Consider the following 27,684-nt stretch of genomic DNA (forward strand, 5'->3'; position numbering starts at 1 on the left):
CCTTGCTACTGTATCTCTCTCCAGCAGCAGATCTCAGATCCGAGGGTATCAGAACTGCGATAAACAAATTAAAAGAGTTATATTGCGGTACTAACAAAGGATTAGCAATCAGTAAAAAACATTAACAGACATTTACCATACAAAACAGCTTAGCTTATTAGAAACCCCTGTGACAGAAACTGAGAAACCGTTATTTCTTAAAGCAAGTGCAATATGTTTTAGTTGTGCACACACAAAATTGGTCAATTCATTCAGTACTCTTAATTTACGTATATACATTATCCCCGCCTTACTCACTATGCAAGGGAATGTTTGTAATGTTCGGAAATGGTGGATTCTTAATTTTTGTTTTGTAACTGTTTCTCTGCTTTGGCGACATGAGGACTGGAAAAATCCAGGGAAGGTTTGTGGTAGTTCAGCAGAGTGGAGCTGTTGTTATTGTCTGCACAGGGTCTATGTCGTCCGGTTGAACCTGGAGCCCAAAATGGCAAAGAACTACTTCGAACTGTAATGACACCGGACTGGACCGAGCCAGCAAAGTGAAGCAGACTGAGCTGGACACTGCGAGGTGACACCAGACCACTTGACGCTGATTGCTAAGGTACCGCGGTACTCATTCCGCGGATTGTTTACAACTGGCTCCATTGGCCGATATTGCAGACAGCGCAAGGCTACTAGGTGTCCTCGCAACTGGCATCCGCTTTGAGCCATACAAATAAATAGCACAGCACAGGAAGGCAACTCAAACCAACACACAAATAGCCTCACAGAGGTGTTTGAGGGAAGAGTCGATTGCCCGGAGACCTGTTCTGCTTCTTAGTACTGTACCCGAGGAATGTGCTACACCCCAGGCTGGGATAAATGCAATCTTTAAGATTAATGCTTTTGTTGGGGATAATGTGAGTTGTGGGCTCAGATAAAGGGGTAGGGTTAAAACAACGGCAGCGATGAGACTTGATTGTGTAAGATACATTCCGCACACTGTCTACAATGTGTGTGTGGTGCAGTGTCTTTGGTACGTATAACAAAATGTCACGTCTGTCAGTGTTGTTGTGTCTAAGTACAAGTTGTTATTGTATTTGCAGCGTCAATACAGAGTTGTGTTTATTTACAGTGCATAATATTCAGACTCTTTCTACGGTGTTTCGTGTTTACAAAATGATGCATACCAGTTTTTACCTTAAGTGGTTTTTATTAAAAAACTGAACTAGTGCTGAAAGTCTAAGAGTAGGAGGCGTTACAGTAAATATCAACGAAATATCAAAGAGAAACAAATGAAATATGTTGATTGCATAAATATTCAGACCAATACTCGATATTTTGTAGAAGCACCTTTGACTGCAGTTAAAGCCACAGGTCTTTCTGTTTCTTCTCAGATTTGGTCAAACTGTCTCAGGTTGCTTAAGGATTGTTTATGGACAGCAGTTTGCAAATCTTTCCATAGATTCTCAGAATTCAAGACTTTGACTGGGCCACTCTGGCTCTGCGCCACTCATTTCTCTGAGTGAAAAAGCACTAGAGCATTCACTTCCTTATCCTTAAAATACTCTAGCGTAGCTCTGGCCTTTTGCTTTGGAGCGTTGTCCTCCTCAGAGGTGAATTTTCATCCCAATTTTAAATATCTTGTTTAATTAATTAAAAAAATAATTGAGCTCTGTAGCTTTTTTAGTCTCTCTTGGCCTCACAGTGACATCCTTAACCAGCTTCCCCCTTGCTCCTGATCTGTGCATTTCCACAACTTTATCCCTGTTTTTTTTTAAAGCTCCTTAGTTTTTATGTTTGAATCTTTACATGAAATTCACTGCCTGGCTAAAGGACATTACAAAGACAGGTGTATTTATTCTGAAGTCATGTGATCCACTTTAATAGCGCACAGAGAAAGGCCACTCAGTTAATTGTGTGTTTCATAGTAATTTTATGCACCAAAATTAATTTATGCATGGCAAATCTTATGCAATCATGCATTTTCCATGAGAATATTTTCTTTTATAGTATCCATTTACTTCTTGTTTTTCGCTGTGAATGTGTGGCATGGGTTGTGTAGATAAAAATTTAAATTGCTACTTCAAGGAGTCATGGCTTTAAAGCAACAGTGTGAAAGCTGTGCAAGAGCCTGAGTATATGCCCGGTGGTGTCCGGCGTTGCTGTGTGTAACTGGCTCACAGTGCTGCTGTGTTTCAGATGATTGAAGTGGTGGCTTCTCTGTCCCGGGGGCCAGTCTTCCTGGCTGGAGAGATGCTGGAGTGTCTGATCACCTTCACCAACCCCATGTCTCACCTGTCTACCTCCGCCAGCAGGTAACCTCCCTCCTCGTTTTCTTCTGCTCTTCAGCTCTTTCTTTCTCTAGAACTCACAAGGGTCTTATCAGCATCGGCTCGATCACACCTGTTTCTCACTTCATTTGCAGTGACGACCACACATTGAAGAATGCAGTGGAGTATTATTTTGTACAACTCATCTGGAGACCAAAACTCTTAACCTCCTGTCCCACCTCTTGCCATGCTTTCCTCTACACTTCCCTCTGTCTGTTTCTCTGGATGTGATGATTGTATTCGCCATCTTCAGGAGAAACTGTGTTTCTGCTCCAGCACAGACCTGTGAGCTTCTTTAATGCTCTCTGAGTGGTGTCCTAGCAGCAGGGCTTTCCAGAATGCCGCTGCCCATAGTGAAGGAGGCAGGAGTGGCTGAACTGCGGGGGGGTTTGGAGAGGAAGGGGAGTGGTGCCCAGAACTGAGTTGCTCTAGTTTCTACATTCTCCTCGAATCTCTTCCCTTCTCTCGTCCTCTCAGTGAGATGCTGGCATGGGCCAGTGCCCAGATCCACTGTCAGTTTCATGCCAGTGAGAGCCGGGTGGCACTCCCCAGCCAGGGCGCCAAGCAGGATGTGCAGGCAGAGAGCGACACTGTGCTCATCTCCAGCCGAGGTGAGAGGACGGAGAGTTGCTGTTTGCATGGGCTGTAAGGAGGTGGTCTGTGATCATAAATCTCTGTGCGGAAAAAAAAACTTCCCATTATTTCCATTAGTTTCATTTCATTTCCCGGCATTAGAGCCCCTAGCACGTGCAGTATCATACCAACATCACTCTAATTTACATTCATAGACCAAACATCACTTTCACTCTGTGCTGATGATATTCTCCTGCTTTCTCTTAGGTAACACAGCCAAGTCTTATTACCAAGTTAATCTTAGTCCCCCATGTTTTAAAGCTATTCGCTATCTTTAATAATCTCTGTGTATATAAAATGATATGTTCATTATAGGTCCCTATGCCTTTGAGTACCATTGCTAAGAAATCTGTTTCACCCATATATTCCTATTCAGCAGGAGTTCTCAGGTGTTATATATTAAGATATTTAGTTCTCTCTTGTCTTTCTGCATGTTTGTAAGGATGTCTTGAATGAACTTGAAGCAGATTTGACTTGATGGTGTTCTCTATAGGCCACACTGTGTGATAGGATTCTCATTGTAAAGATAAATATGCGGGACAAAGAGAAGCCGTCATTGAAGCAGACATTGTTTAAGGAATTAGTGTATAGTTAGGCTGCATGTCAGTACTGTAGAAACTCTGTCATTGTGATCAGAAAATTTCCTACTTCCCATCTTCCAGGCTAGTCGAGAATCAGAAATTCCTGATTAGATTCTGTTACCTTCTTCCTTTCTTGAGAAATCCTGTTTATAGCTTTTTACTTGTTGTTTTATTCTCGTCTTTTTTTTAATTGAACATACATGGTCATTGCCTTTTATGTGCTTGATGAACATGGTTTCTCTATTGATAACTCGTAGCACTCTTACTGAGCAGCTTAAGTGCAAAGACAACATTTAATTCTTATCTCTGTCGCATTCCCTCTCAGGTGAGCGGGGGCAGTGCATGCTGGACACTCCCCCAAAGATTCTGTTCTGTGACCTGCGACTGGACCCAGGGGAGTCCAGAACATGTGAGTCACAAATCTGTGTGTCTGCCTCTCTATGTTCGGTCAACTTAAAAAAAGTGCTTTATGGGTGTGATTGAGCCAAAAAGTACAGCAAATACTGAACATGTTTATTTTCTTATTAGCTGTGATTGTGATTTCAACTGAAGTTTGTACGAAGAAAAGCATCAGTTTTATATCACATTATTATATCAGATTAAAGTGTTGTATTATATTGTACAGTGCATAAATTGAAAAGAAAACTCTGCCAAACTATGCAAATGATCAGAGCACAGAAGAGAAAATGGAACTCTGTCCTGTATAAGCCAGACATGAATAAACGCTCCCTAATTAAAGAGTTCCAGTTTACTCTGGAGCCTCACACAGTCCTGCCAGACCTGCAGTGGGCTCAATCCAGTCTGTAATGGGAGTCCCTGGCAGATATTTGGATAGTTGAGGATAGCCCACAGCTGCTCCATGCAGTTATTATCCTCTCTCGAAATTAATTTCAGAAAAAGCTTTATTGGCATGACTGATGAATTACAGTGTTACCAAAGCAGAATCAATTAACAGAACATTTACAGACCTCTAGAATAAAGACACGTTTCCTGTCCCAGACTCGTACTGTGAGACTGTGCCAGTGGATGGACCCCCGACCTTCAGAGGTCAGTCAGTGAAGTATGTCTACAAGCTGACCATCGGCTGCCAGCGTGTCAACTCTCCAATCAAACTGCTGAGGGTGCCCTTCAGAGTGCTGGTGCTGCACGGTCCGTACTTCCATACCACCTGCTGCCTGTCACCTCCTGTCTGTCTGATTTTGTGTGTATGTCTGTTCTTCAGTATGCCCTGCTGTCTTCCTGTGTGTCTGCTGCTCGTTCTCTCACTCTGGTGTGATCTGATGAAGGTGAGGTGAGATATCTCCAGTGTTGTGCGCACATGGCATGTTAGTGATGGAGCACGTGAATGACATAAGCTGTACCCTCCACTTCAGGTATTCCTGAGCCCCCGTTCCCACAAGATGAGGAGGTGGCCCCTTCAAACCCCTTCTTGGAGGAGGAGGAGTCAGGGCGTCGTGACTCTCGGCTGTTGGAAAGAGCCATGGACCTGCTGATGAACAACACCTCCCGCCGCTCTCCCCGTAAATCAGTTTCACTGCCTACCTGGGTATCTGTGCGACTCTGTCTGACCACCAGAACAGCTCTCTGTCTGACCATCAGACTGGCCGACTTCTTGTCCAACTGTACATCAGACTGGCTGACATTCTGTCTAACTGTTTGACCATCAGACTTAATGGCTCTCTGTCTAACTAACTGTCTTTTTGGTCATTAGACTGGCCATTTCTCTGTCCCACTGTCTGTCCATCAGACTGACTGTCGCTGTGTTTGACTGTCAGAATGTCCGCTCTTTCTGACTGTGTTTCTGTCTGATTGTATGTCTGTTGACTGGTCTGCCTGTGTTGGGCTGTTTGTGTGTACCTCTGACCCTGCCTTGTGCCACCCAGACCTATTCAACATCACAAATGCCCGGGGGAAGGTGGGCAAGTTCTGCATCTTCAAGACAGTGTACCGGCTGGGAGAGGACATCATTGGCACCTTCACCTTCTCTGAGGGGGACATTCCCTGTCTGCAGGTGAGTCGCAGTCTGTCCATCAGGACAGGGTGCTCATTTAACAGACACAATACAAAACTGGTTCAGTTACTCAGTAACGGTTACTTCAGCAGCGCTTATTGTTTGAGAAACACATGCGAGCAAAAGGTATCATTGTTTTTTTTCCCCTAAGGGTGTCAACGTTTTTTTCGGTGTCAAGGAGTACCTCCTGTTCCCAGTTTTAAATGCAATTGCACATAGTTTCCACTTGTGTTCTTGTGTGTCACTGTTGATTCAGAAGTAGTCCACTGGGTTCACGTCAGTCCTTTCGGGATTTTCAATACTTGTCATGGGTCCCCTGGTAGTCTGCTCTGTTCCAGACTACAAAGGTTCAGTTTCTTCAGTTTGTCAGTGTATGCAGTTCTTATTAGTCCCAGAATATATCTGGTTGCTCTTCTCAGGACTGATTTCAGAGAAACAATATATTTTCCATAATGTGATAACTGCAATTGTAAACAACATTCTAAATGAGCCCTTACAAGTTCATTATACAATTTTAGCCTAAATTTAAATTATGCATTTTAACTGCATTGCCTAACATTTTGTTTGTGTTGTTGATTGCTTTCCCACAAATTCCCCAGTATACATATCCCTGCACGGTGTGATGTCAGAAGCTCAGAAGGGTCAATCCTGATTAGTAATTGGATGGCAGACTGTCGGGGATGTAGTCTAGAGTTTAAACCATGTCAAGACCATTTTCTACCATTTCTATAAATATTTGAAACTTTTGTGTCTTTAATGTTATAAATTGCCCGACATTTTTGGTGGTTACGCTGGTATCTAAGTAGATGTCAGTGAGGTCACCTGTGTTTGTGGTGGAGCACAAGGGTGCACGTGTGTAGAGAAAGTGACAGTGTCTGTGTGTGTGTTTCAGTACTCCGTGACCCTGCAGAGCGAGGAGGAGGTACAGCCTCAGTACCAGCGCCGGCCCGGCCAGCCGGCCAGTGTGACTGGACACGCCCGGCACCAGGAGGCCTGTCTGCACACCGCAGCCAGCCACTTCTCCCTGCCTGTCCCACTCAATGCCACCCCAGGCTTCAGCACAGACATCGGTCAGCCGATTCATATTTAATAATGCTGAGCAGGTCTGAAACAAATACATGCATCCCTAGAGTTGTGGACGACTGATTAAGGAATACCCATTTTGTGAAATACTATCAAAGTTTTCACTATAAAAAACAAAATACACATCGGTGCAAAGCATCCTTTGTCATCCACTACATTCGTATTATGAGTTTTTACCTCAAGGAAGTGTGCTAAGTTATTCATATTTTATTAAATTTGGACTGATTTTGCTATAAGGAGTATGTTCCTTCTATCACAACTCCCGCTTTCCGATTGTCACCTTTCTGGTGAGTGTTCATTTTCACCTTTCTTTAATCAGACCTTGATTTTAGCACTTAAAAGCTCTGGGGCTTTAATTTATTCTTTCATTTTAATTTATTTTTTAACTTTTTTACATTAATAATGAAGGTTTTACTAAAGAAAGCTGTTGCATGTATTGCTTGTTTAGTAAGTCGTTTACTACTTTAAATACCAAAACTACTGTACAACGTACACATCATTGAACAATATGGAAAGTGCTCTGTTAGGTTACTTGTAACTCGGCTTTAACACTCGGTTATCAACAAAAAAGGCATTTAAAAAAGTGATGGTTTAACTACACATAAATAAGTTTGAAAATTTGTGATTTTTCTGGGATTTGAGAATCAGTCCGAAGGACTTACGTATAATCGTATGGGAATTAATTTTTGATTTGTGAATTTTTGCCTTAGGAATATTTTTTTAATGGAACTAATGACGTTCCTAAATCGAGGGATATCTGTAGAGTAGAAATTGAAGTTAAAATGCTGGCATACAACACAGAAACATTTCAAGAGCTATACCTTCATGAGCAGGCAGCTTGCAGCCCAGTTCTCCTTCCTTCTGCACCCTCTCTCTCTCTCTCTCTCTCTCTCTCTCTCTCTCTCTCTCTCTCTCTCTCTCTCTCTCTCTCTCTCTGAGAGAGACTGCTACACAAGCACAGCCCAAGCCTCTGCACTCGCTCCACAGTGGCTATAAGCTTTCATCGCTCTTGTGTTTTTCTTCCGACAGTCTCTCTGCGCTGGCGTCTGCACTTCGAGTTCGTCACGGCCCGCGAGCCCGTGGAGCCGGCCATCGTGCTGCAGAACCAGTCGGAGGTCACCGTGTGGACGGGGGCTGAGCACGTGGACGTGGACACCTTTAGCTGGGACCTGCCCATCAAGGTGCTGCCGACCAATCCCGTGCTGGCCTCCTACGTGTCCCAGTTCTCAGGGAAGAACAGCATCAGTATCTGAGCGGGGATCTGCTGGGCTTGGGAAGTCAAAGCAGCTGCCATAGCTGGACTGGATCCTTTTACCCTGAGGGACACGGAATTTCTCTTCTGGCTTCCTGTACTTCTGCCTGAGCCTCGGTTACTTCATCTTATCTGAAATTCCTCTGAGCGGACAGACTTTTGCTCCAGAGTTTTGATTGGTTTCTGAGGTAAAGAAGGCTGTGAAGCCTATAAGACGGTGGCCCGCGAGGATGGGTTTAGAGAGAGGTGGTGGTTATCACAGGTGTGGAGTGGTTAAGACAAGGGGTTGGTTTAGCAGAGGATACCACAAGGAGAAAAGATGAATGTGAATGAGGATAAATTAGCATGACAGGGGAGATATGGTGCACAGGAGTGGCAGGCTAACAGGGTGATGCAGTGAGGTAGAGCCGACAGCAGCAAGACCTGCCTTGACAGCATTTCTCTGTGCCAACCGGACACAATCCCCTGTCCCTCTGCCTCTGTTTCTTTTAAAGGGAGCTTTGTTTCCTTATAATAAGTCTTTCTATTCTGTAATGCAGTGTTTGTTTGGAATAAACTATAATTTCTGTAGTCACTGTGCTGTAAATCTGTGCTTCTCACCGCACATCGTGTTGGTATTTCTGCAGGGCTCCAGAGCCGAGTTCTGTGGGCAGAACTCTCCATGTGAACCCCCTGCAACTGTATTTCCTAGAAATACCACATTTTCCAGTCATGCATAATGAACAAAAATGCTGAAAATAAGGTCCTTGCAAAACGTCAGTTCTCTGAGTTTAGTGGGTGTGCAGTCAATGTCCAGACTGGGAACCCTGCACTGTGGCAGCTCAACTGTTCTGATCACCAGAGTCCCTTTGTCTTCTGGGTTCACTGTAACAATTCTGAATTTGCTGGGGCTAAGCCTTTTTAATTATGAGGTAAAGGAAATCTTCAAATTTTGAAGACTGTGAGGTCATCACTGCATTCTTCTGGGTGGGCTGGGCTGGGCTGGGTCACACTGAGTCAGGTTGTTGCTCCAGTGGGTATTGTCCTGGGTGATTTGTGAGCAGTGTACTTGTTTCCAGAACTCATCTTCCATTGAAGGTACAGACATCACTGCTAACCCTTAGTATTTTGGTCTCTCTTTGACGCTCGTTATATTTCTTTTCTAGTAGCGTAAATTAAAAGAAGTCTGTTTGCTATAATAGTTACCAAAATATTTACAAATATAATTTATGATATTGTTATTAGAAGAGAATCAATCTGTTCCTCAGGCTGTGACAAGAAATCATCCCCCCTTCTCCAGTAGGAAGTCTGCGATTTGATTTATGTTGGAAATGAATGTTGGTAAACCCCTGAATATTACTCACAGTGGAGCCGAAAGTGCATCTCTCAGCTTCTCCCTGCTGGCTGTGGGGACACAGCCTGTCCTCTGCCTGTCTACCTGTCACCCAGCTTCCGTGTCCAGGCTGCGGTTACTGAGCCTGTGCTTCGTTAGAGTCTCTTTTTGCTTTACACAACACTATGATCAAATAGGGCTGCTTTCCCACCTGAGCTTGCATCAGTGCAATCCTAAGGGAAGAGTGAGGAGAGAGTTCTCGTCATAGCCTGGCTGACCCTGAGGGGTGCGATTCCCCACACGGGCAAGTTCCTGCTTCAGCAAGGAAACTGCCCGTCTGAACAGGCTGAGTGTGAACAGGCCGAGGGAGGGAGAGAGTGCAATGTGAGAAAGAGGAGGCGGGAAGAGAAAGGAAACAATCTGAAAGGAAATATTGTGTATTGAGACTTTCACAAGGAAAAGAGTAACATGTTCTTTTACTAAACCTTTACACGGTCCATGTAGACTGTTGTGGGATTGCTCACTCATCTCGGATGATTCAGTAATCTGGCTGCAGAGGGAGGGATCAGAAAAATAAAGATCTCTTCAGTTATAAACGTCAGCTGTGTCAGTTTATACAGGTGAGTAAAACTGTAAATAAACCATTATAACACTTTAGCAGAGAAGCACAAATAAAAAAGCAACATCCTGTCAGACCAACCTTTTAGACTTGTTTTGTGCATGCAGGAGTAGCAATGGATACCGATAAAACACACAACATTTTAGGTATCTTGAAGATCTTTGATCTATAGGAATCCTGGGAAAGACTTGTATAATAAGAAAAGGCTGGTTAACGAATGGTGTGAAACCCAAACTGATACTGATGCTATTAGTGAGGTGACATAGAGCTTTCTGTGCCATCTCTGTATGCTTTGTAAACTTCAAATAAAACTTCAGGAATGACTAAACACAGACTCACAAATTATTCTGGATTTGCCAACCATTTTGTGTTGCATGTTGAAGTATATTTATGGCAGTTTGTTCACTGTTTACATCGATTTTTGTTTGACCTGCAAGGTTTACTTCTGTGCAAATCTTTGTAAAGATTGTACAAGCCACAGTTGCATATACTATAGAAAATGTAGAGTGAGGAATGACAATGAAATCATTAGTTAACAGTTGTTCGAGTCCAGGAACTGTATGTCCACAGACAAAGAAGACAGTGAAAGACGAAAGCAGAGCCAGTGATGTGAGGTCTTTAATGGGGTTCCACAGGAATCAGGTCGAGAGCCTCTACTCCTACTTTGTGTAAGGAATTGGCACTCTGGTATAATAGCAGACAAATGGGCCAGCACAGCTCCATATTCATTTTTTGTTCCCTCCCATGGGTAAGGGTCTGAGTACTTACAACCCCAAACAGATCCACACCCTGCATGTCTCTCAATTGAAGGTCCATAACCCAAAAGCTCTCTTTACAGTCATCAATTCAGATCGTACCGCTCCCTACTGTGTTACCTGGAGTTACAAAAGAGTACAAAAACACAACACAGTCCCTCAGTCCTACTGTGTCTGTCAATAGCTCAGTGGGTGTGGGAATCTGTATAGAGCTCTGATGCTGTTCCTCATTCCTGCTGTGTCAGTCTGTCAATAGCTCAGGGATGTGTATATATCAGTAGTGTCCATAGTGGAGATGTGCATATACAGTAGAGCCCTACAGTAGCTGAGCAGGTTTGGAAATGTGTTTATAGAGCACTGACACTGGCCATCAGTCCTGCCGTGTTAGTCTATCAATAAGTCAGTGGGTCAGGGAATGTGTATACTGTATAGAGCCCTGATGCTGTCTCTCACTCTTGTTGTGTCAGTCTGTCAGTAGGTCAGTGGTTGTGGGAATGTGTATAAAGAGCCCTGATGCTGTCCCTCAGTCCTGCTGTGTCAACCTGTTAATAGCTCAGTGGTTCGAGGAACATCTTTATAATGTCCTAACGCTGTTCCTCAGTAATGCTGTCCACATCAGTGACTGAGTGGTTCATGAAATGTGTAAAGTGCCTATAGAAAATCTATAATCCAGGACAGACACTGTCCCTCAGTCCTCTGTGCTACTGTACAGTATGTGCTTTGTTCCCCAGGCTGTGTGGCACTCAGCCAGCTTGTGTTTTTCCAGTCACTGCCTTTCCTGAATGTATGTCAGCAGTTTATTTATTTGTTTTTTACTCTACCAAAATATTTCCAGTTAGAAAGAAAATAAAAATCCCCTTTGTCTAGATCAGGCTTGTCTGACTTTGTTTATCGATGCACAGTGAAAGAGTCCACAGAGCTGAAAGCTGCTATTGAATTAGACTGGAGCTGCAAAGCATTATTATTATTAGCAGTAGTAGTATTAGTGTTATTAGTATTGACTGAGATTAAGACATGGAGTACTGACAGACGTAGGCATAGAGTCGCTGAACAGAAGTGTGTGAGAATGTGAAAATGGTGTCAAATGAGAAGAAACCATTCAGTTCATGTAGTCCAGACATTTTTTGAAGGGAGCCAGGGTATGCTGTACATTAATGACATAGGTGGCCATCGTGTTCTAGACCCACACAATCCTTTGTGTCAAGTTTTAAACAAACTCCTCTGACACATGGCAACTACAGTAATCCTATCTAGTTGTGTTTTGATGAATTTCCTGAATCAGGTTCAATGACATTTTGAGACCCTCTTCTCTCTGTGCGAGGTCAAGCCTTCTGCTTTCCACATGAAGGAGACAAGGAGTTCATCATTTTGATTTTCTGAATTTTGTAACAATTTTCAATTCTTAAAATCAACATTTCTTACAATTTCTTTTATTCCTCCCCAAAGAGCTATCTCTGTCGCCAGTCATTGAACTGCATTCCAGGCATTGGGTTGTTCTTCATCCATGTCTTCCCAGGGCGGTAATGTCCTCTTTTCATAATCTGCTGACCAAATCTGATCAGATTTCTAAATACAGCTTTACAGTCTATATAATTCTGTAATATAAATTTGACATTATTTCACTCGATTTCCATCTGTTTGGCAGAATATTCGAGCTTTCTGCATTTGTTTCTTTACATTCAATGCAAGCAACCTGATATTCATGGTGCATTTGGCGGTTTGTCAATAGCCATTTAGCAGATTTTGCTTTTGAAAGTAACTTCTAGAGCCTCGGCGATAAGTCTCTTACAATAAGGCTTCAGTCTTACATCTTAGCCAGAGAACAGAACACTTTGCAAGGAGGCCAGGCTATTAATCTCGAGTACAGTCGATGGCAGAGCCTGTTAACTTAATGGATCCTCAGTTCTCTTTCATTTTACCTGTCAATTGTGAATTTCACATGGTCTCTCCGCAGAGCAGGGCAGTCTCAAGAATTTTGCTGTGCTGTTGTTGACCTCGTCTCAGACCCCAGTCATTGGTCATCTCCACATCTGGATCTGTAGAATCAACATTAGCACCTAGGCTCCACACCATTTCAGGACCTTGAACTATCCAATAAGCTAAGTAATGAATTGATTCTAAATTGTTTACTTAATCATGGCCCCAATTTAAGGATTAGCTGGACCAAGATTTGGAAAGGCATTTAGGTTTAAAAATGATAAAGAGCTGTGGTCCTAACACAGACCCCTGTGGTACCCTACTAGTAGCCCAAGCTATGTTAAAAGGGATTCCCCTATCAGTGCTTTCTGTATTCTCCACATTGATCAGCTCAAAGTCCATATGCACACATTATTTTAGGATATTTACAGCTTCCAAATTGACAGTTACCCTTTATGGCACACCCCAGGGAGGGGTGCCATGCCACAACAGGATCTTAGAACAGGTACAGTAGATCGCAAGAAAAACAGATACGCGTGCATGGCAAATTAGAAACAGTCCAGCATAAAAATATAAGTCTCTCTGAAACTCTTCCAAAAAATCACAATAACATCCATGGATCCTTCCTAATAAAAAATTCAGTCCGCTGCTACTCACTCCATAGCAAATGTTAACAATCAATCTCGAAGCATCAACTTCCAGGTTTTAAATGTCGCCTGACCGATTGCCTTCCACCCACTGGGCAGGTGACTGGGGATGCTTTCTGCGGCATGTGGTTCAGACGAGAATCACCCTGGCCTTTCACAGGGTACCGCGTCACAAAATTCCTGGAAAATATACAAAGCAGCTCAACAGTATGTGTTAAGTCAAGAAGCCTGCTTTACGGAAATGCTTTGGTTGAAAATGAACACATTTATAGTTAGGTACTGCAAAAACAAAACTGTGCTTACGGAGGATGGTATTAGTTTGCCTCATGTCAGAGGCTGGACAGCATTAGAGCAGAAGAGATGTGCAGACGAGGAGACAGCACAGAGGCAGAGGCAGCTGAGGCTGTAGATGCTCTACAGACCTCCTCCTGCCTCCACTGGTGTGATAATTCCCTTCCCTGGGAGACGGGCAGGAGGCACTCTAGTGCTGAAAGAGGGTGAAAGGAGAGCGGAAGGACGAGAGCAGCTACTTCGAGAAAATCAGTAAGAATCTTGTTTCTATTTCAATTTTCTATTTCCTGTTTCTGTGTATTCATGTTTATCATGCTCTTAATATTTAATCTTATCCCTGCACCTCTGTACCCAAAACACAGGATGACTGTATGTTCACTAAACAATATTATCCTCCTGAAGTAAGTTTTAATTAGCATTAGATGGAAGCTTTGCCTGTAAATACTTTTCCAGTGTGTTTCTATGCACTTTCTCTACTCTATGAACTCATCCAGGTTCTAATACTGTTCAACCGCCCTTTGCTTTCGTAAGACAGCTATCCACTTCTACTGTATTTCACTTGAATCCATTATTGCCTCTTTAAAGACAGCTAACAAGGCAGAAATGCAGTATCTGGCTTTTTCCAGACCACGCAAACTGTCTCTTAGAATACTGCTGCAGTATGCAGTAGATAATCTTGATGACATAAGAGACTTCTTAGGTCTGAGTGCTCTTTAGCTATCTTGACAGTGCTACAGTTCTCATGTTGCAGGCTTTTTCTGCCTTGTACTGAGTTGCAATGTTCTGCACTGAATCCGTGGTCTTTGTGGAGTACAGGTGAAAGGCTGTGCAGTCTAGGTGCTCGCTGTGGGGTCCTGCCCCACAGGTGGAGGTACTCCTGTTACGGTAACTGGGTGGGATGTAAGGATGCCCTGTGGGCTTTGGGGAAATAGAGATTCCAGTAATAACAGGCGAGAAGGAGGGGACTTCTGGGCTGGGTTGCTGGCTCAGCTACCAGTGTTTGGGAGCCAAGCCAGCAGTGCAGCACAGCCTCTGTGCACACATACACTCAGAGATGCGTAGCCCAGTGCTGCACATACTGTACAGATTCTGTCTGTGGTGACCATGTGCAGTCCACAGTAATGCATTCTCATTAGAGTAACTAGGTACAGAGAGAGGAGCATTCACCCCACTACACACACTGCACAAAATAAGCAATCTCTCAGAAAAAGAAAACACCTTAATAAATTAAAGTCCTCTTTGTCCTCTGGGGTTCTCACGAGGAATCAAGCTTGAACTAGTATATAGAGTACACAAATTCACAGACACAAGCAAGCATAGTTCACTTTGCACAGTATCCATATAATCAGTATGGAAGCACTACTGTAAGAGTGTGAGGTAAGACATTAAAAGCGTTCTCTTATGGAGGAATGTGGTTAAAGTTAATTTCCAGTGACCTAGTTGCTCTCTGCCCTGGCAGGGGGATCAGACAGACCAGACGAGAAGAGGCTGTGCTGAGGCGGAGTTTGTCAGCTTTTGGAAGGAGAGAAGTGGTGCGTGTCTTTACTCAAAATGAAACTTCTTGGCAGTATTTAAAGAGCAGCTGCCGGAGACGAGGGACAAAGACCTCGCAGTGGAGGAGCAGGAGAGCACGGACATCCTGCAGCACTGTGGACAGCGACTCCTCCCTGGCGCCATGGCAACACTGCGGGCCGCTCTGCTGGCGGGACTGCTGCTGGGCTGTGCACGAGGTACTGAGTTTATACTGAGTTCACACTGTCACCGTGCACAGGGGGCAGCTGGGTGCCCACCTAACTGCTCATCTTTCCACAGCAGGGTTAAAGTACAGATCAATGTGTGTAGAGCAGCATACATATGAATAACGTCTCGAACAACATCGGTGACTCAAATATGATTATTACTTTTGTTGCACTCTAACAAACAAAAGGCAAAATGAGAAACAATAGTGCACTGCAGGGACTTTATTTTTTGTGCGAAAGGAATTTTCCAAAGGAGATTTCTAAACAGTAGAGACACTGAACACAAAATGTGGCTATGCGGGGGCTCATAGAGTCCTTTTCTCCAGCACTGTCTGAGAGTCAGGCAGAACAGCACCATATCAGCACAGAGAGACAGGCGCTGTACAGGGCAAAGACATTGTAATTCACCAGGGCAAGAACTGGATGCATGGTTTTGGGACAGTCAGTATTGGTCTATAATCATTTTTGCATGTCTCGCTGGAAGAGCACTGGCCAGTGAAGTAATAGTAGGGAACTGGATTTCTGGCAGCTGTGTGGCACAGGAGGTGTACTGTAGGAGAAGATTTCTCCATGAGAGGAGCATGGGGAACCAGGTGCTGCTCGTGCTGGGGTGCTTGTTGAGGAGTGTAGACGGCAAAGACCATCAGGGGGCACCCTGCAGCCTTCTGGAAGCCCTGGGGACTTCTGTTGATTGGCAGCCTCTGCTACTTATGTTGCCAAACTGCATTTTATAGAATGTGAAATACAAGAATAGATATGTTTGAAATTAATTTCAGAAACAGTGGCTGAGGTAACTAGATCAACCTTTTGTCAGTTTTACCAATTTGAAAAGGATCTAAAGCACTGTGCTCTGAAGGCCAGGAGTGGGATTGTCCTGTATTGTGCCTCTCTCTGTGCAGGTAACGACATGGGCTCGCTGGACTGCTGCCTCAGCACCAGCAGCATTCCCATCCCCCTCTCCATCTTGAAAGACTATCAGGTGCAGAACCCAGACCAGGGCTGCCGGATCCCCGCCGTGGTGTGAGTGAAGAGCATGTCTCCTTACTCCTTCTCCTCCTCTTCCTCATCATACTGACCATCCTGATCCCTCCCAACCCCCTTCTGTCACCTTCCTCCTCCTCTTCCTCACACTGACCATCCAGATCCCTCCCAACCCCCTTCTGTCACCTTCCTCCTCCTCTTCCTCACACTGACCATCCAGATCCCTCCCAACCCCCTTCTGTCTCCTTCCTCCTCCTCTTCTTCAAACTGACCATCCTGATCCCTAACAGCCCCCTCCTCTCTCCTCCCTCCTCCTTCATCCTTTTCTCCCTCATCTTCTTTAGTGGAAAAAGCAACACTGCTAAATTTCTGTTCCTCCTTGTCGTGTTTTAAAAATGTCTCCTATTTAATTGGGCTTTCTGCCTCACACATCTCTTCCTCCACTTTGTACCCTCCGTAGTTCAAAGTGCTTATTTGGAGCGACAGAGAAATCACAGATTTTACAAAGCATGTCTCAAATAACAGAAAACAATTACATTTCATTGTAAAAAATGTGATTACACTTTTGACTTAAAAAAAGTGAAACACTTTTAATTTTATAGTTTTTTTATAGATAAATTCATGGTCATGTTATTAGAAATGCATTCATAGCATTTTAACAGCAGTGATGAAAGTCAATTGACATTTCTTAAGGAAAATACAGCTATGCCAAAAGCTGTTGATTATGTAATAACATGACAACATCAACTGCAATAAAACAAATAATAAAGGACAGACTTCCCTCTGTGCCTGACCAGAGTCATTCATTCTGTGGCAGGCCGTTGTGCTTGAGCTGCTCGTACTGGACACCTTGTCATTTTGTCCAAGAAAATGGGGAACATTTCAAATTGGCCATGTTAGGAAGTTCCTGGACTTGTAAAAAAGGCATCTGTGTCTGCCCGGGACTACGACTCTCTTCCTGTGTCCTGCAGGTTTATCACCAAGCGTGACAAGAAGCTGTGCGCCCCTCAGGACCTGCCTTGGGTGAAGAATATAAAGAAATGGCTTAACCATCAGGGCAAGAAGAAGAGCCCACACTGGTGAGCAGGGGGCAGGATGTCTGGCGTGGGAGTAGAGGGTGGCTGTGGGAGTTAGGGCAGACACCCCTGTCTGAGTATCCCATCCTGCCAGCACAGCCATTTGTACTGAGAAATTGACACAGTAAAGGGTCTTATTTGATACATTTGTAAAGACTTCAAAGTACAAGTTGTGACTGTTCACTCTAACACTCCAATATTTGTCCTTCCTCTAGGGGGCACCATTGAGATGGGGAGCAGGCTGAAGGCCTGGACTGTGTGAGTCCTATCGGCAAGACAACCTGTACTCCTGGCCCGCACAGTATTGCCCTCCAAATTCCAAGAAGCTTCCAAATTTCTGAAACTCTGCCCATCTGTTACCTGACCAATACTGTAACCCTTGTATACGCCTGTGCTACACTGAATGTTTTCTTACCTGCATTTAAAAATATATATCGGAATATATCAGAATTTGTGTAATAAAGTTGAAAAAAAAAGACTTGTGTGGTAAAATACGTGCTGTTTTCTCATAGTATTCTGCACATGCTGAAAGTGTGATGCTGAGGTAGGGATTAGAGTCCTCCCAGAGACTAAAGTCATCCTCTCAGTCTTCAGAATTAGGAGCCCACAAAATGTAGAGCACAGCACCCCCTAGCAGCAGGGTGAGGCAGTGCAGGTAGAGGTAGGCGTGGTCAAGGGCAGTGCCCAGCTCCCTGCTCAGACTCAGCCTGTCCTGCTGTTTCCGAAGGGACTCCAGCTCCCTGCGCACCCGGCTCAGCTCCTGCTTCAGCCTGGCCAGGCTCTGAGGCCACACTCCCCGTCCCACACTGGCCTCCACCCTCTCCACCCTGCCATCTCCCATGATCAGCTCCTCTGAGAGCGCTGCAGACACACAAACAGGGGTCAGGGGTCAGCAAACAGATGACCTTGCTCTATGGCACAGATCATTTAACACTTCATTCCAAAAAGGAAAAAGACAGAAGACTCATCACTTTGCCAAACAAAGCCTTTATCTCTCTGTGAATTACTTCATGCAGGTGTTTACTGAAGAAGACACTCATAGCAGAAGAGTGGTTATCAGAGGAGCGGGGGTCTCACAGGAGCGTAGATGTGAGTTACAGGAACAGACACACCACAGTCACCAAAAAGACCAATGAGTCCCACTGAATACTTATTAATTGTGCAATAAGATTGTACCCAGTTTGGCAGCAGGCGATGAGCCACGAGCTTTCCAGTGAAACATTGGCCTGCTTGCTTGGTGTTGTCTGTCTTACTACACGTCAATGAGAGGTGTTATCCTTCCCAGTCAGTCATGTAAAGATTTTTAGAGATTCACTAATGATAAAAAATACCTTTGCTATAAATTGTTGCAAACATAAATTTGTAACTAACTGGTAATCAAAAATAACTTCAACATGCAAAAAGCACAAAGGGAATCAGATCAATTAAAACTTGCCTTTAATCTCTGCATCCTCCCATTTTCCCTTCCGCACCAGCTGTGATAGTGGGGGGAAGATGTATTTTGCCACCCATGCACTTCTGTCATTGGACAGCTGGAAAATAAGTGCCGTTTCCATGGCACTACAGGCAAGCAGCCCAAGGGATCCAATCAAGTACACCTCTGGGGAGAAGGGGTTAACACCGAGTTTAATTGAGTGTAGTCCTACAGCAGTCTGCCCTGGGGCGGTTTACCTACTGTTTACTGTCTCTGAGCCCTGGCACGCACCTTGTCAATAAGCACTGTATACGCATCAGCAATCCAGAATTTATAACACTCCTTATGATACAGTGAGTGTTTTTGTCTGTATTTTATCCCTCATCTTAACATCTCACCTCCCTTTTCATTGACTGCCCCAACAAACAGTTCTCCTGTTGCCTGATGCTTCTCTCTTGCTAGTCCCTCTTCCCTATATTCAGAAACACATTTCTTGGTCTTTCCTTCTCCCCCTCCCTCCCCATCTCACTCTTCCTCTGTCTCTCTCTAACAGGTCTCATAATGTGTCCAGGCTGATGTTGCTCCCAAGACTCCCAGCAATGCTGACGTCTCCCACACCAGTCGGCTGGTCTTCTGGCGTGGCAGACATCAGCCACCTCAGAGAGAGCCCTAGCTGGGCATTAGTTTCACGTCACACCTCCCTGTCCCACACTTCTGTCTCACCAATGAGGGGCAGCTGTCCTCTGAAGGGGGGGAAGAGGCTGAACACCATGAAGATGAAGATGAAGTGTCCGGTAAAGATGGTCGTCTTCACACTGAGCCGCTGTTTGTAGTACGGGGGGATGAGGAAGGCCAGCCCGTCCAGGAGGAGCAGAAAAGAGCTGGGCAGCAGGAGAGTGACCAGGTACAGCAGAGGCCTCCTGCGCACAGTCACCTGACACACACACACAGACACGAGTGAGGCAGAGTCAGCCTCACACAAATAGAAAGAGTGTGTTTTTATCAAATCCTGTATGTGAGCATCTTTATTGCATTTTGTAAGGAAAGTATTTTGTTCTCCAGTACTATAGACCCAGATCTGTTTGTTTAATCGGCGTCTTTCAGAGGAGATGGAATTAGAAGTGAGAGAGGAGCCAGAAGACTAACTTCTGGAAGTGCACTCTTTGCTACAGAGCTGTGGGAGCAATAGAACTGAGAGTGGAGAGAGAGATGTGGCAGGGGAGTGAATAATAGTTGGTGATACAGGTGAAAGTGTCCCACTGACCTGCACCCTGACAGTGGAGGTGTTGCTGGGGGATTTGGACAGTATGGATGATGTAGGTCCAGGCACAGTGAGGGACACCAGTTCCCACTCCCCCTGAGAGAATGACCTGTCCCAGTTCCTGCCAATCTCCACAAACTGGGGGCTCAGCTGGACTCTCACCTCCTCCCCTGGAAAATGATGGGGGAACAGAGAGGAACGAGGGATGGGAGAGAAGGAGGAAGGAATGAGAGTCACTGTGGACAACCAAATCAGATGGAAAGTGTTAAAAAGTTCAAAAGTTTAAGTCTGACTTTCAATTTAGGTCTGACTGGCAGTAAAATAAAATATCAGATGCAGAAATAAAGAGGCAAACAGAGATATATGGGTAAGAGGTACTGAAACATGAAGAGAGAGGAAAGCAAGGCAAACTGGCTGACAGTGTGAAAGGAGCACAGCGAAGAGTGACTGAGAGTGAGAGGGAGAAAGGAGCACAGCGAAGAGTGACTGAGAGTGAGAGGGAGAAAGGAGCACAGTGAAGAGTGACTGAGAGTGAGAGGGAGAAAGGAGCACAGCGAAGAGTGACTGAGAGTGGGAGGGAGAAAGGAGCACAGTGAAGAGTGACTGAGAGTGAGAGTGAAAAAGGAGCACAGCGAAGAGTGACTGAGAGTGGGAGGGAGAAAGGAGCACAGTGAAGAGTGACAGAGAGAGTGAGAGGGAGAAAGGAGCACAGTTAAGAGTGACTGAGAGAGTGAGAGGGAGTAAGGAGCACAATGAAGAGTGACAGAGAGTGAGAGGGAGAAAGGAGCACAGTGACAGAGGGACACAGATCCTTACACGTGTGTGCCAGCGACCCGAAGGTGAGGTTGCAGGTGTGCCTGTCCAGAGGGAAGTGGTGCAAGTCAAGTGGGCAGCTGGACACCAGAAGATGAGGCTGAATCTGCTCTACCTGTCCCAGGTGAGACACAGACACCAGATGTGACCGTGGAAGACTGTTCTCACCTGCTCTGAACAATAAAGAGAGAGGACTGACATTGAGGAATTAACGCTGGACTCCGGGATGGGACCCATATTCACAAATCAATATAGAGAATTATTATGCACAAAATTAATAATCTAAAATATTACATCAATATAGAACATAAACTGTGAATTTTAAACTTTAGGCCTTTCATGAAAAAGTACTGTATCATATAACCAGAGAAATAAAAGAATGTGCCCCGGTGAAAAACATTACAGTACATCCTGGTACACTGTCCTCAAAATATATTCAGACAGCAAAGTCCAAACTTTGATTTAGAGTCAAGCAATTTTATTTTGTGATCAGGAGCTTGAAATGAATGATAAGCACAGTACAGTATGCATTTTATTCTTGATTAATTCCAATCACATTTGAACATAGCTGACCAAAAACATACTTTGTGTTAACAATAATTCCAAGTTATCATGAGTATTGAGACACATTCACTTTAAAGTACATTTCAAACTGTTCAAAGTCAGTATTTGATTGCATATTTTTTGTGGCAGTAACTGCACGACTGCACGAAGATCGACTGACTTCTCCAAACTCTTTATGTGATCTCTGAGATGCTTCACTAACCTGTTTCTCTAGCCACATTGAGTTCAACAGTTCATACAAAACCCAGTTAAGGAGGAGTTTGCTCATTTTAATTAGCAAATGCAAAATCCCAGAGCCAAACTTTGGCTTCAGGTCCAACTGTCTTGAGTGTGAGCAATCCTCCACTGAGTCTGTGGATTGGTCAGTCCTTTAGGATGTGCTGTATAGTTTACTCCAACCCACAGGCACAAAGAGGGCAGCACTGATTCTCCATCTACAGAAGTTGGCAAGACATGGAGTATGACCAGTCCTAAAGTATTTTAGAGTGGATCATTCTTTTCTTGGTAGGTGAGAGCCTGGAGGTTGTTAGGTAGGGCGTGTGATGAGGAGCTTGTTTGATATGTCCAGTGATTCTCATTCTTGTGCCCAGGTGGAGTTTGTATTGAGGTCTTGTTGGGGAGGGTTTTTCCAGATTGCTTTCTTTCTTGAAAGCAAATGTATCTGTAGTGAGTTAAATATGTTCCTTTAAAGTTGCAGGTTAGGAGTGACTAGGACCCATTGGAGCATTTTTGTGTCGAGTTGTCAGATATGTGATGTTTGTCAGGACAGGGAGTCAGAGGAGTGGAGTGTAGGGTTCCAGTGATAATGCACATGGTGTCTGCTCTGTGAGTATGTGATGATCTTGACCAGACAGGGGCACGGTATCCTGCTGCTGATTAAGACAGTGTAAGTGTTGAAGTCTGGAGGGTGGTAGCGGCAGCGCTTCATGTTGTACCAGCAAGTTTGGAGATGCTGGTTCTGCAAATTCTGATTATTCATCTGAATGTTGAGCTTTTTAATAGTAGAGGTGAAATCGTCTGGATACTGGTTTTGCAGGGCTTTGTTTGTTTAAACTTGGAGTGATTGAAGAAAAGGGAATATGAGATGTCCAATGCAACTAAATTAATATTTATGAAGTACCCTATGATTAAAGAGTTCAGGACATGATGCTCTGAAGAGTATTGTTAAAGTGAAGATAACAAAGGGCTTACTGAAAAATCATTTGAAGGAGGAGGAATCAGCATCATTGCACCATTGCTTGCGAAGCTTGACTCCATCAGAGCAATCACCCAAAGAAGGAACACAGTTTGCACAATACTGATGAAGAATGTAATAGTGGAATTGGAGACACTTTGCAAAACCAAGGGTCTGCAAGCTATTTCTTTTGTATCCAGGAGTCTGGGACATAGGGTACAGATCTGGGGCCAGGGATAAGTAGTTTGGGGGAGAAAGTCGGGAGCAGACGCATGTAAGATACCAGTGGGAAACGCTTTAAAGGCAGCAGGAGTTATGAGAAGCCCAGACCTGACAAACACTGAAAGCCCATGGGGGAAGGAGCAAGAATCTGGGTGTGATTGCTGAAGAAGTGAGAAAGAAAAGGAAAGACAGGCAGGATAAACACAGAGGGTGCGATGAAGGGCAGCCCTGGAGACACAGTTGTCCTGGAGCAAAATGGAGGTACAACAGGATGGGCCAAAATATAAGGGAGGGCAGAATGACACCTTATTTTCCATATCATGTGGAAAAGTCAGGCTCTAGTGGTTTAGAAAAGAGACATGAGTCTAAAGGCCAATTTAGCTATTGGAGTAGTTGCAACCTGAATGGTGTGACAGAGATAGGCATAGACGGAGAGTAGTGTAACAAGACTGACTGCCAGGAGATTCTCAAGGGATCGAAGAAAAGGAGAGCAGGAGGTATTGGGCGAATGGAAGAAGGGATTCAGGTGTTGGAGATGGAGAAATGGATGCGAAGAGCGTGAGATAATCTTGGGTCAATAGCGGATGGAAGTTGGAGGTCTGGGAAGGGTTGAGTGCTGTGAAAGATTCAGTGTCCAGATTGGGCTGGAGTTGCTTGGCTTGTTCAGTCAGTGGGAGCACAGAGATTGGTGTCCTTGAAGCTGGACTTTGGATGGAAAGTTCTGTCGTTTGTGAGAAGAAGCATTGAATGGTGTTATGTTTAATGAATCGTGCCAACATCGATAGTGATGTTTGTGCATTTAAAAAAAGTTGAAGTTTGTAATATTTTTTTCTTGAATTCTTATCTTACAAAAAACTCAGAACTGAGACTTTTCTTCTTGTTCCTTATTTTTCTTCTGTAGTGCTTAGTCAGTCACTGGACAGCTCAATTGTTACAAATGAGTACTAACATGTTATAAATGAGTAATTACCAGAAGAGTTGGAACATATACCAGCCTCAGAAACAGGGTTCATATTCCTTGCTCTAAACGGTTGAATTGACATGTAAATCAGGCAAAGAATCAGGGGATGGACAGAAAGGCAGAGAAATAAGGATTCAGTCAACGTACATTTCATGCACACTGATGTCAGGGATCCACAGCTCCTTCACTGGCACTGACACCTGCCTCACCCCGTGATAGAGAGCAGGTTCCCAGGATAGGTACTCGTTGTGCCAGACCTATGGAGAGAGAGTGGAGGGAATGGGGGGTGAGTAGGAGAGAAGGATGAACAGGGAAAGAGGAGGAAAAGAGAAAAAAAGACAGAAGAGGGAGATTAAAGCAGGGAATGTCCATTATTACACATTATCTCTCAGACCCAGTGTGAGTGACAGGCTAGATGTCCTCTAGTCAGCTTCGTCTCCTATTCCACCTTAATAGTCAGCAAATTATACTCCCTTTCCACTCTTACCTCAATCCTCCAAGCCCAGCCTGATCTCACTCCTCCAAGCACAGCCTGAGCTCACTCCTCTCCACCTGATCTCACTCCTCCGAGCCCAACCTGAGCTCACTCCTCTCCACCTGATCTCACTCCTCCGAGCCCAGCCTGAGCTCACTCCCCTCCACCTGATCTCACTCCTCCGAGCCCAGCCTGAGCTCACTTCCCTCCACCAGATCTCACTCCTCCGAGCCCAGCCTGAGCTCACTCCTCTCCATCTGATCTCACTCCTCTGAGCCCAGCCTGAGCTCACTCCTCTCCACCTGACCTCACTCCTACCACCCTGACTATACTCATCTTCTCACCCTACTCCATTACCACAGAATAAGGTCATATCCCTTGAGTCCCCGTGTGTCACTTGTCCTCCATCCTGTCTCTGGCCTACCTGTCTGTATAGGATATAGAGTAGCAGCTTTTCATGCTTCTCATCCTGTGGAGAGACAACATTGAACACAGCAGAAAGGTTACATTTTTTTTAATGAAAATATACTGTTAATGAGTGTTGTGCTGTGAAATAGAAGAAATGTTATATTATAAAAATATAAAATTATTACAATTACAATTATAAAAATTATTACAAAGTTGCCCCCTAAGTTATCACACTCTCCGTTCTCAAATGCCTCGCAGAAAAGGACAACGAAAACATTTAATAAATAAAATTCGACAAACTGCAGGAAGAGTAGAGTGAGTTGCTTGTGTGGGAAAGTAGTGAGGCTTATGGCAACTGCCCATCCACACCCCCACCTCCACCCGGTAGCAGCCACATTTTCTGTCTATTAAATTGTAATGATTAAAATGGGATGCCACTCTGAGGTTGTAACATGCACCCCTTAAGATCCACAGAGACAATTTTCTCTTTTTCTCACTTTGCACAGAACAGGATTGTTTCTGGAGTGTATGGCACTCATGATGTTCATGAACAATACTTTTCATGCCTCCACTTGTCTGAGCAAAAAGCTATCATATACGTCATTGTCATTGTAAATCTAATGCAGACAAGTACAGAGTTACAAGTTGGTAGCACAAACACATTTTAAGATGATAAAACACCGAGCTTGAAGAAGTTACTTATCATTACTTCCTGTTTGTGAAGCAGTACAAAAACTCCTTAAGCTTGTGCAACACCCTGCAACACCCTGTGCAACAATCACGTTTAACAATTAACAATGCATTTACTGCTTCTGGTGGTTTAAATATTATATTCACCCTTTACATCTTGGGTGGGTGTGATTGTAAGTCATTTTGGATGAAAACAGCTGCCAAATGCATAAATGTAAATGTTATGAGAAAGACACAGGTGTCTTTTGCATGAAATAGATCCCTTTCTATGCCTGGTGCCTGTGGAGATCTTGTATCAGTAGTTAATTGTTGTTAAAATCAACTGTTGATAAGCAGCAGGAGCTCTGCAGCAGCCTCACCATGTCCAGCACTGCCAGCACAGTGAAGTCGATGGTGACTAGTGTGACTGTCCTCCAGTCCAGGACTGGCCGCAACTGGGCAGCGCGTCCAGACAGAACAGTGTCTAGCCAGAGGGCCAGGGAGGGTGGGGCCGGCGGGTGGGGCTGCGGAGCTGGGCTCACACACACACCTGGAGGGCACAATGGGATGAGAGGCATGCAGTTAGAAACTCCGGTTGTGTCAGTCATAATGCAGGCTTTTTACAGTCAAATCAGGGGTGGTTATACAAAGAAAGTAGGTGTTATTATGGGACATTTTAGCTTTTCACACATAGATTTTAGAAAACAACATTGAGACCTTAGCTAGTCCTGAAGTGGTAGACATGGTAAGCATTGAATACATACAAAAGGAACGGGTGAACGTTTCTTACCCTGCAGGAGGGAGAGCAGCAGCAAGAGGTGGAGATTCACACTCATTCTAGGAGGGTCAGTCTCACAGCCTGCTCAGCTTGGGTGATAAACTCATCCTGAAACACTTTTATGTGATTTGCAATGGTTACAGTACACGTAAATAATATTTGAAAATATCCTTGCAGAAGCATCCAGAAAAGGTGAGTTTCTCCTGGAGAAGGGGAGCTGGTGCTGTGACTGTATAACAGATGTTAGTGCATGTCATAGAGTTCACAACACAGAATGCACAGAAAACACTGGAGCTGTGAGCATGCAGTACACCAGACACAGAGGCCTCTGGGTTCAGACTCACTAGAAGAGTCAGCCTCTACTACTATACTGCACTTCCCTTTGGGGGGAAAGGGCAGAATTCAGAGAATACAGACAGCACTGAGCTCCCATGAACATCTGTCTCTAATACTGCCCACTGTTCCACTCACAAAAAAACACATAAAGAAGCTTTTATTAACTGGGAACATTCACTGGATTAAACCCTGTGCCTCAGTGTTCTTACTGTGTGTCACCCACCTTAGAAAACAAAGCCTTGGACATGTGGCTCAGCAAATGCCTCCATGTAATCAACAATAACATGTGAAATTAGTATACTTTTAACTTTTTACAAAGTAGATATCGTACAAGTTTGTTTCAAATTTTAGTTATACAGTATTACATCAAAAATGAGTATGGCAACAATACAATTCACTGTGTGCCATGACACCTGCATATCCATCCATGGTTTCACCCTCATGCCCTGCAGGGATTGCTCAAGGGGGCTTCTTCCTCCTCTCATCAACCACTATTTAGGCAGTATTGATGTTTCCACTGTCAAGTCACTCAGCAGTACAAATATCCAGAAAGAAACAGCTTTGAACATCTACCTACCATGAGAGCAATCATGCTCAGCACAGTGAGATCTGAAGAGACACAAAGCTCAACATCAGTGCCCCTCACTGGCATAGACTGACAGATCAGAAATGCGGTCTCCATATTGGACTGTCAGATCTTACCTGGGATTACTGCAGCCTTGCTTTCAATTTCTAGAGCTTTCCTGGTCGTGTGGCAGATCCTTGATATATATGAAAATCCCCACAGATGAGCTCTCTTGTGTCAGTTCTACATTGGATTCCTGCAAATCCCCGTGACCTGTTTTCCCTCAGGATGTGTAGCATTTTCTCTCCCAGACCTGTTCCAGAACCCAGAGCTGACAGACCGATCTGGAGAGAACAGAGCGTATTAAATGGGAGTCCTGTGCTGATGTAACAGGTTTCACCTCACATCATTATCCTATCTGAGTCTTCATGATAATATACTGTACCAGGGGGTGGGTCTGCATGTTTAACTGAATACTTTCCTAGAATGTTATTGGTATATGGAATCTTGCATTCATCTTGACCACTACACATCAGGTTACAGCTCTGATTAGTCATTTATCTATTCTGAATTATGACAGATTAAAGGGTCAACGTTATGGCTACAATAACCTTCATAACCTCAGTGGAGGCTGATTTATTCTGAATTGCTGTTGAAGACCTTGTCAAAAGGTTTCAAGAAAAATAGAAGGGAATCAATTCCTGACGGGTGGGCATTGTACGTGTTCGATACTGTCAGGGAAGGACACTTTCTGCTTGCTCCCCCTGTTCAAGCAGTCCTAGATCCCAGAAAAGCAACCAGACTGGATAAGTGAGTCGGAGAGGAACTGCTTCTG

The 27,684-nt window shown here is 44.3% G+C and overlaps 3 protein-coding genes across 4 annotated transcripts; 2 read left to right on the forward strand and 1 right to left on the reverse strand.

The window, feature by feature from the left end:
- The first annotated feature begins 407 nt into the window (after positions 1-407).
- rgp1 (GP1 homolog, RAB6A GEF complex partner 1) lies at positions 408-8,442 on the forward strand. Of its 2 annotated transcripts, none has more exons than XM_006629517.3 (9): positions 408-601; positions 2,182-2,297; positions 2,790-2,923; positions 3,852-3,935; positions 4,526-4,675; positions 4,900-5,046; positions 5,410-5,537; positions 6,430-6,607; positions 7,650-8,442. In XM_006629517.3, exons 2-9 carry the CDS (start codon positions 2,182-2,184, stop codon positions 7,871-7,873), a joined length of 1,161 nt encoding a protein of 386 aa, XP_006629580.1. In that variant the 5' UTR covers positions 408-601; the 3' UTR covers positions 7,874-8,442. The 2 variants fall into 2 exon arrangements, with proteins under 2 accessions (XP_006629580.1, XP_015199996.1); XM_015344510.2 differs by lacking the exon at positions 408-601 and adding an exon at positions 609-1,015.
- A 6,450-nt stretch (positions 8,443-14,892) lies between these two features.
- On the forward strand, positions 14,893-17,687 carry LOC107077068 (C-C motif chemokine 19-like). Its single transcript, XM_015344527.2, has 4 exons — positions 14,893-15,143; positions 16,052-16,172; positions 17,105-17,212; positions 17,425-17,687. Exons 1-4 carry the CDS (start codon positions 15,089-15,091, stop codon positions 17,435-17,437), a joined length of 297 nt encoding a protein of 98 aa, XP_015200013.1. The 5' UTR covers positions 14,893-15,088; the 3' UTR covers positions 17,438-17,687.
- A 105-nt stretch (positions 17,688-17,792) lies between these two features.
- Positions 17,793-27,196, reverse strand: LOC107077078 (5-hydroxytryptamine receptor 3A-like). Its single transcript, XM_069194137.1, has 10 exons — positions 26,987-27,196; positions 25,961-26,064; positions 25,551-25,720; positions 24,518-24,562; positions 23,766-23,875; positions 20,701-20,870; positions 19,888-20,054; positions 19,347-19,557; positions 18,645-18,809; positions 17,793-18,070 (listed from the first exon to the last, which is right to left on the reverse strand). The coding sequence occupies exons 2-10, from the start codon at positions 26,004-26,006 to the stop codon at positions 17,793-17,795; spliced, it is 1,362 nt and encodes a 453-aa protein (XP_069050238.1). The 5' UTR covers positions 26,007-26,064; positions 26,987-27,196.
- Positions 27,197-27,684: the final 488 nt, after the last annotated feature.

The sequence above is a fragment of the Lepisosteus oculatus genome, chromosome 1 (genome assembly GCF_040954835.1).
Source record: "Lepisosteus oculatus isolate fLepOcu1 chromosome 1, fLepOcu1.hap2, whole genome shotgun sequence".
In the NCBI taxonomy this organism is placed as follows: domain Eukaryota; kingdom Metazoa; phylum Chordata; class Actinopteri; order Semionotiformes; family Lepisosteidae; genus Lepisosteus; species Lepisosteus oculatus.

Excerpts from the sequence above, each read along its gene's own strand:
- rgp1 (XM_006629517.3), top strand. The coding sequence starts at position 2,182 with ATGATTGAAGTGGTGGCTTCTCTGTCCCGGGGGCCAGTCTTCCTGGCT. Across the intron at positions 3,936-4,525 it reads CCCAGGGGAGTCCAGAACAT|ACTCGTACTGTGAGACTGTG; the intron begins GTGAGTCACAAA and ends TTCCTGTCCCAG. Across the intron at positions 4,676-4,899 it reads CAGAGTGCTGGTGCTGCACG|GTATTCCTGAGCCCCCGTTC; the intron begins GTCCGTACTTCC and ends CCTCCACTTCAG.
- LOC107077068 (XM_015344527.2), top strand. The coding sequence starts at position 15,089 with ATGGCAACACTGCGGGCCGCTCTGCTGGCGGGACTGCTGCTGGGCTGT. Across the intron at positions 15,144-16,051 it reads GCTGCTGGGCTGTGCACGAG|GTAACGACATGGGCTCGCTG; the intron begins GTACTGAGTTTA and ends CTCTCTGTGCAG. Across the intron at positions 16,173-17,104 it reads TGCCGGATCCCCGCCGTGGT|GTTTATCACCAAGCGTGACA; the intron begins GTGAGTGAAGAG and ends TGTGTCCTGCAG.
- LOC107077078 (XM_069194137.1), bottom strand. The coding sequence starts at position 26,006 with ATGAGTGTGAATCTCCACCTCTTGCTGCTGCTCTCCCTCCTGCAGG. Across the intron at positions 24,563-25,550 it reads TGCTGGCAGTGCTGGACATG|GATGAGAAGCATGAAAAGCT; the intron begins GTGAGGCTGCTG and ends GTCTCTCCACAG. Across the intron at positions 18,810-19,346 it reads AGGACAGCTGCCCCTCATTG|AGGTGTACTTGATTGGATCC; the intron begins GTGAGACAGAAG and ends CCTTCTCCCCAG.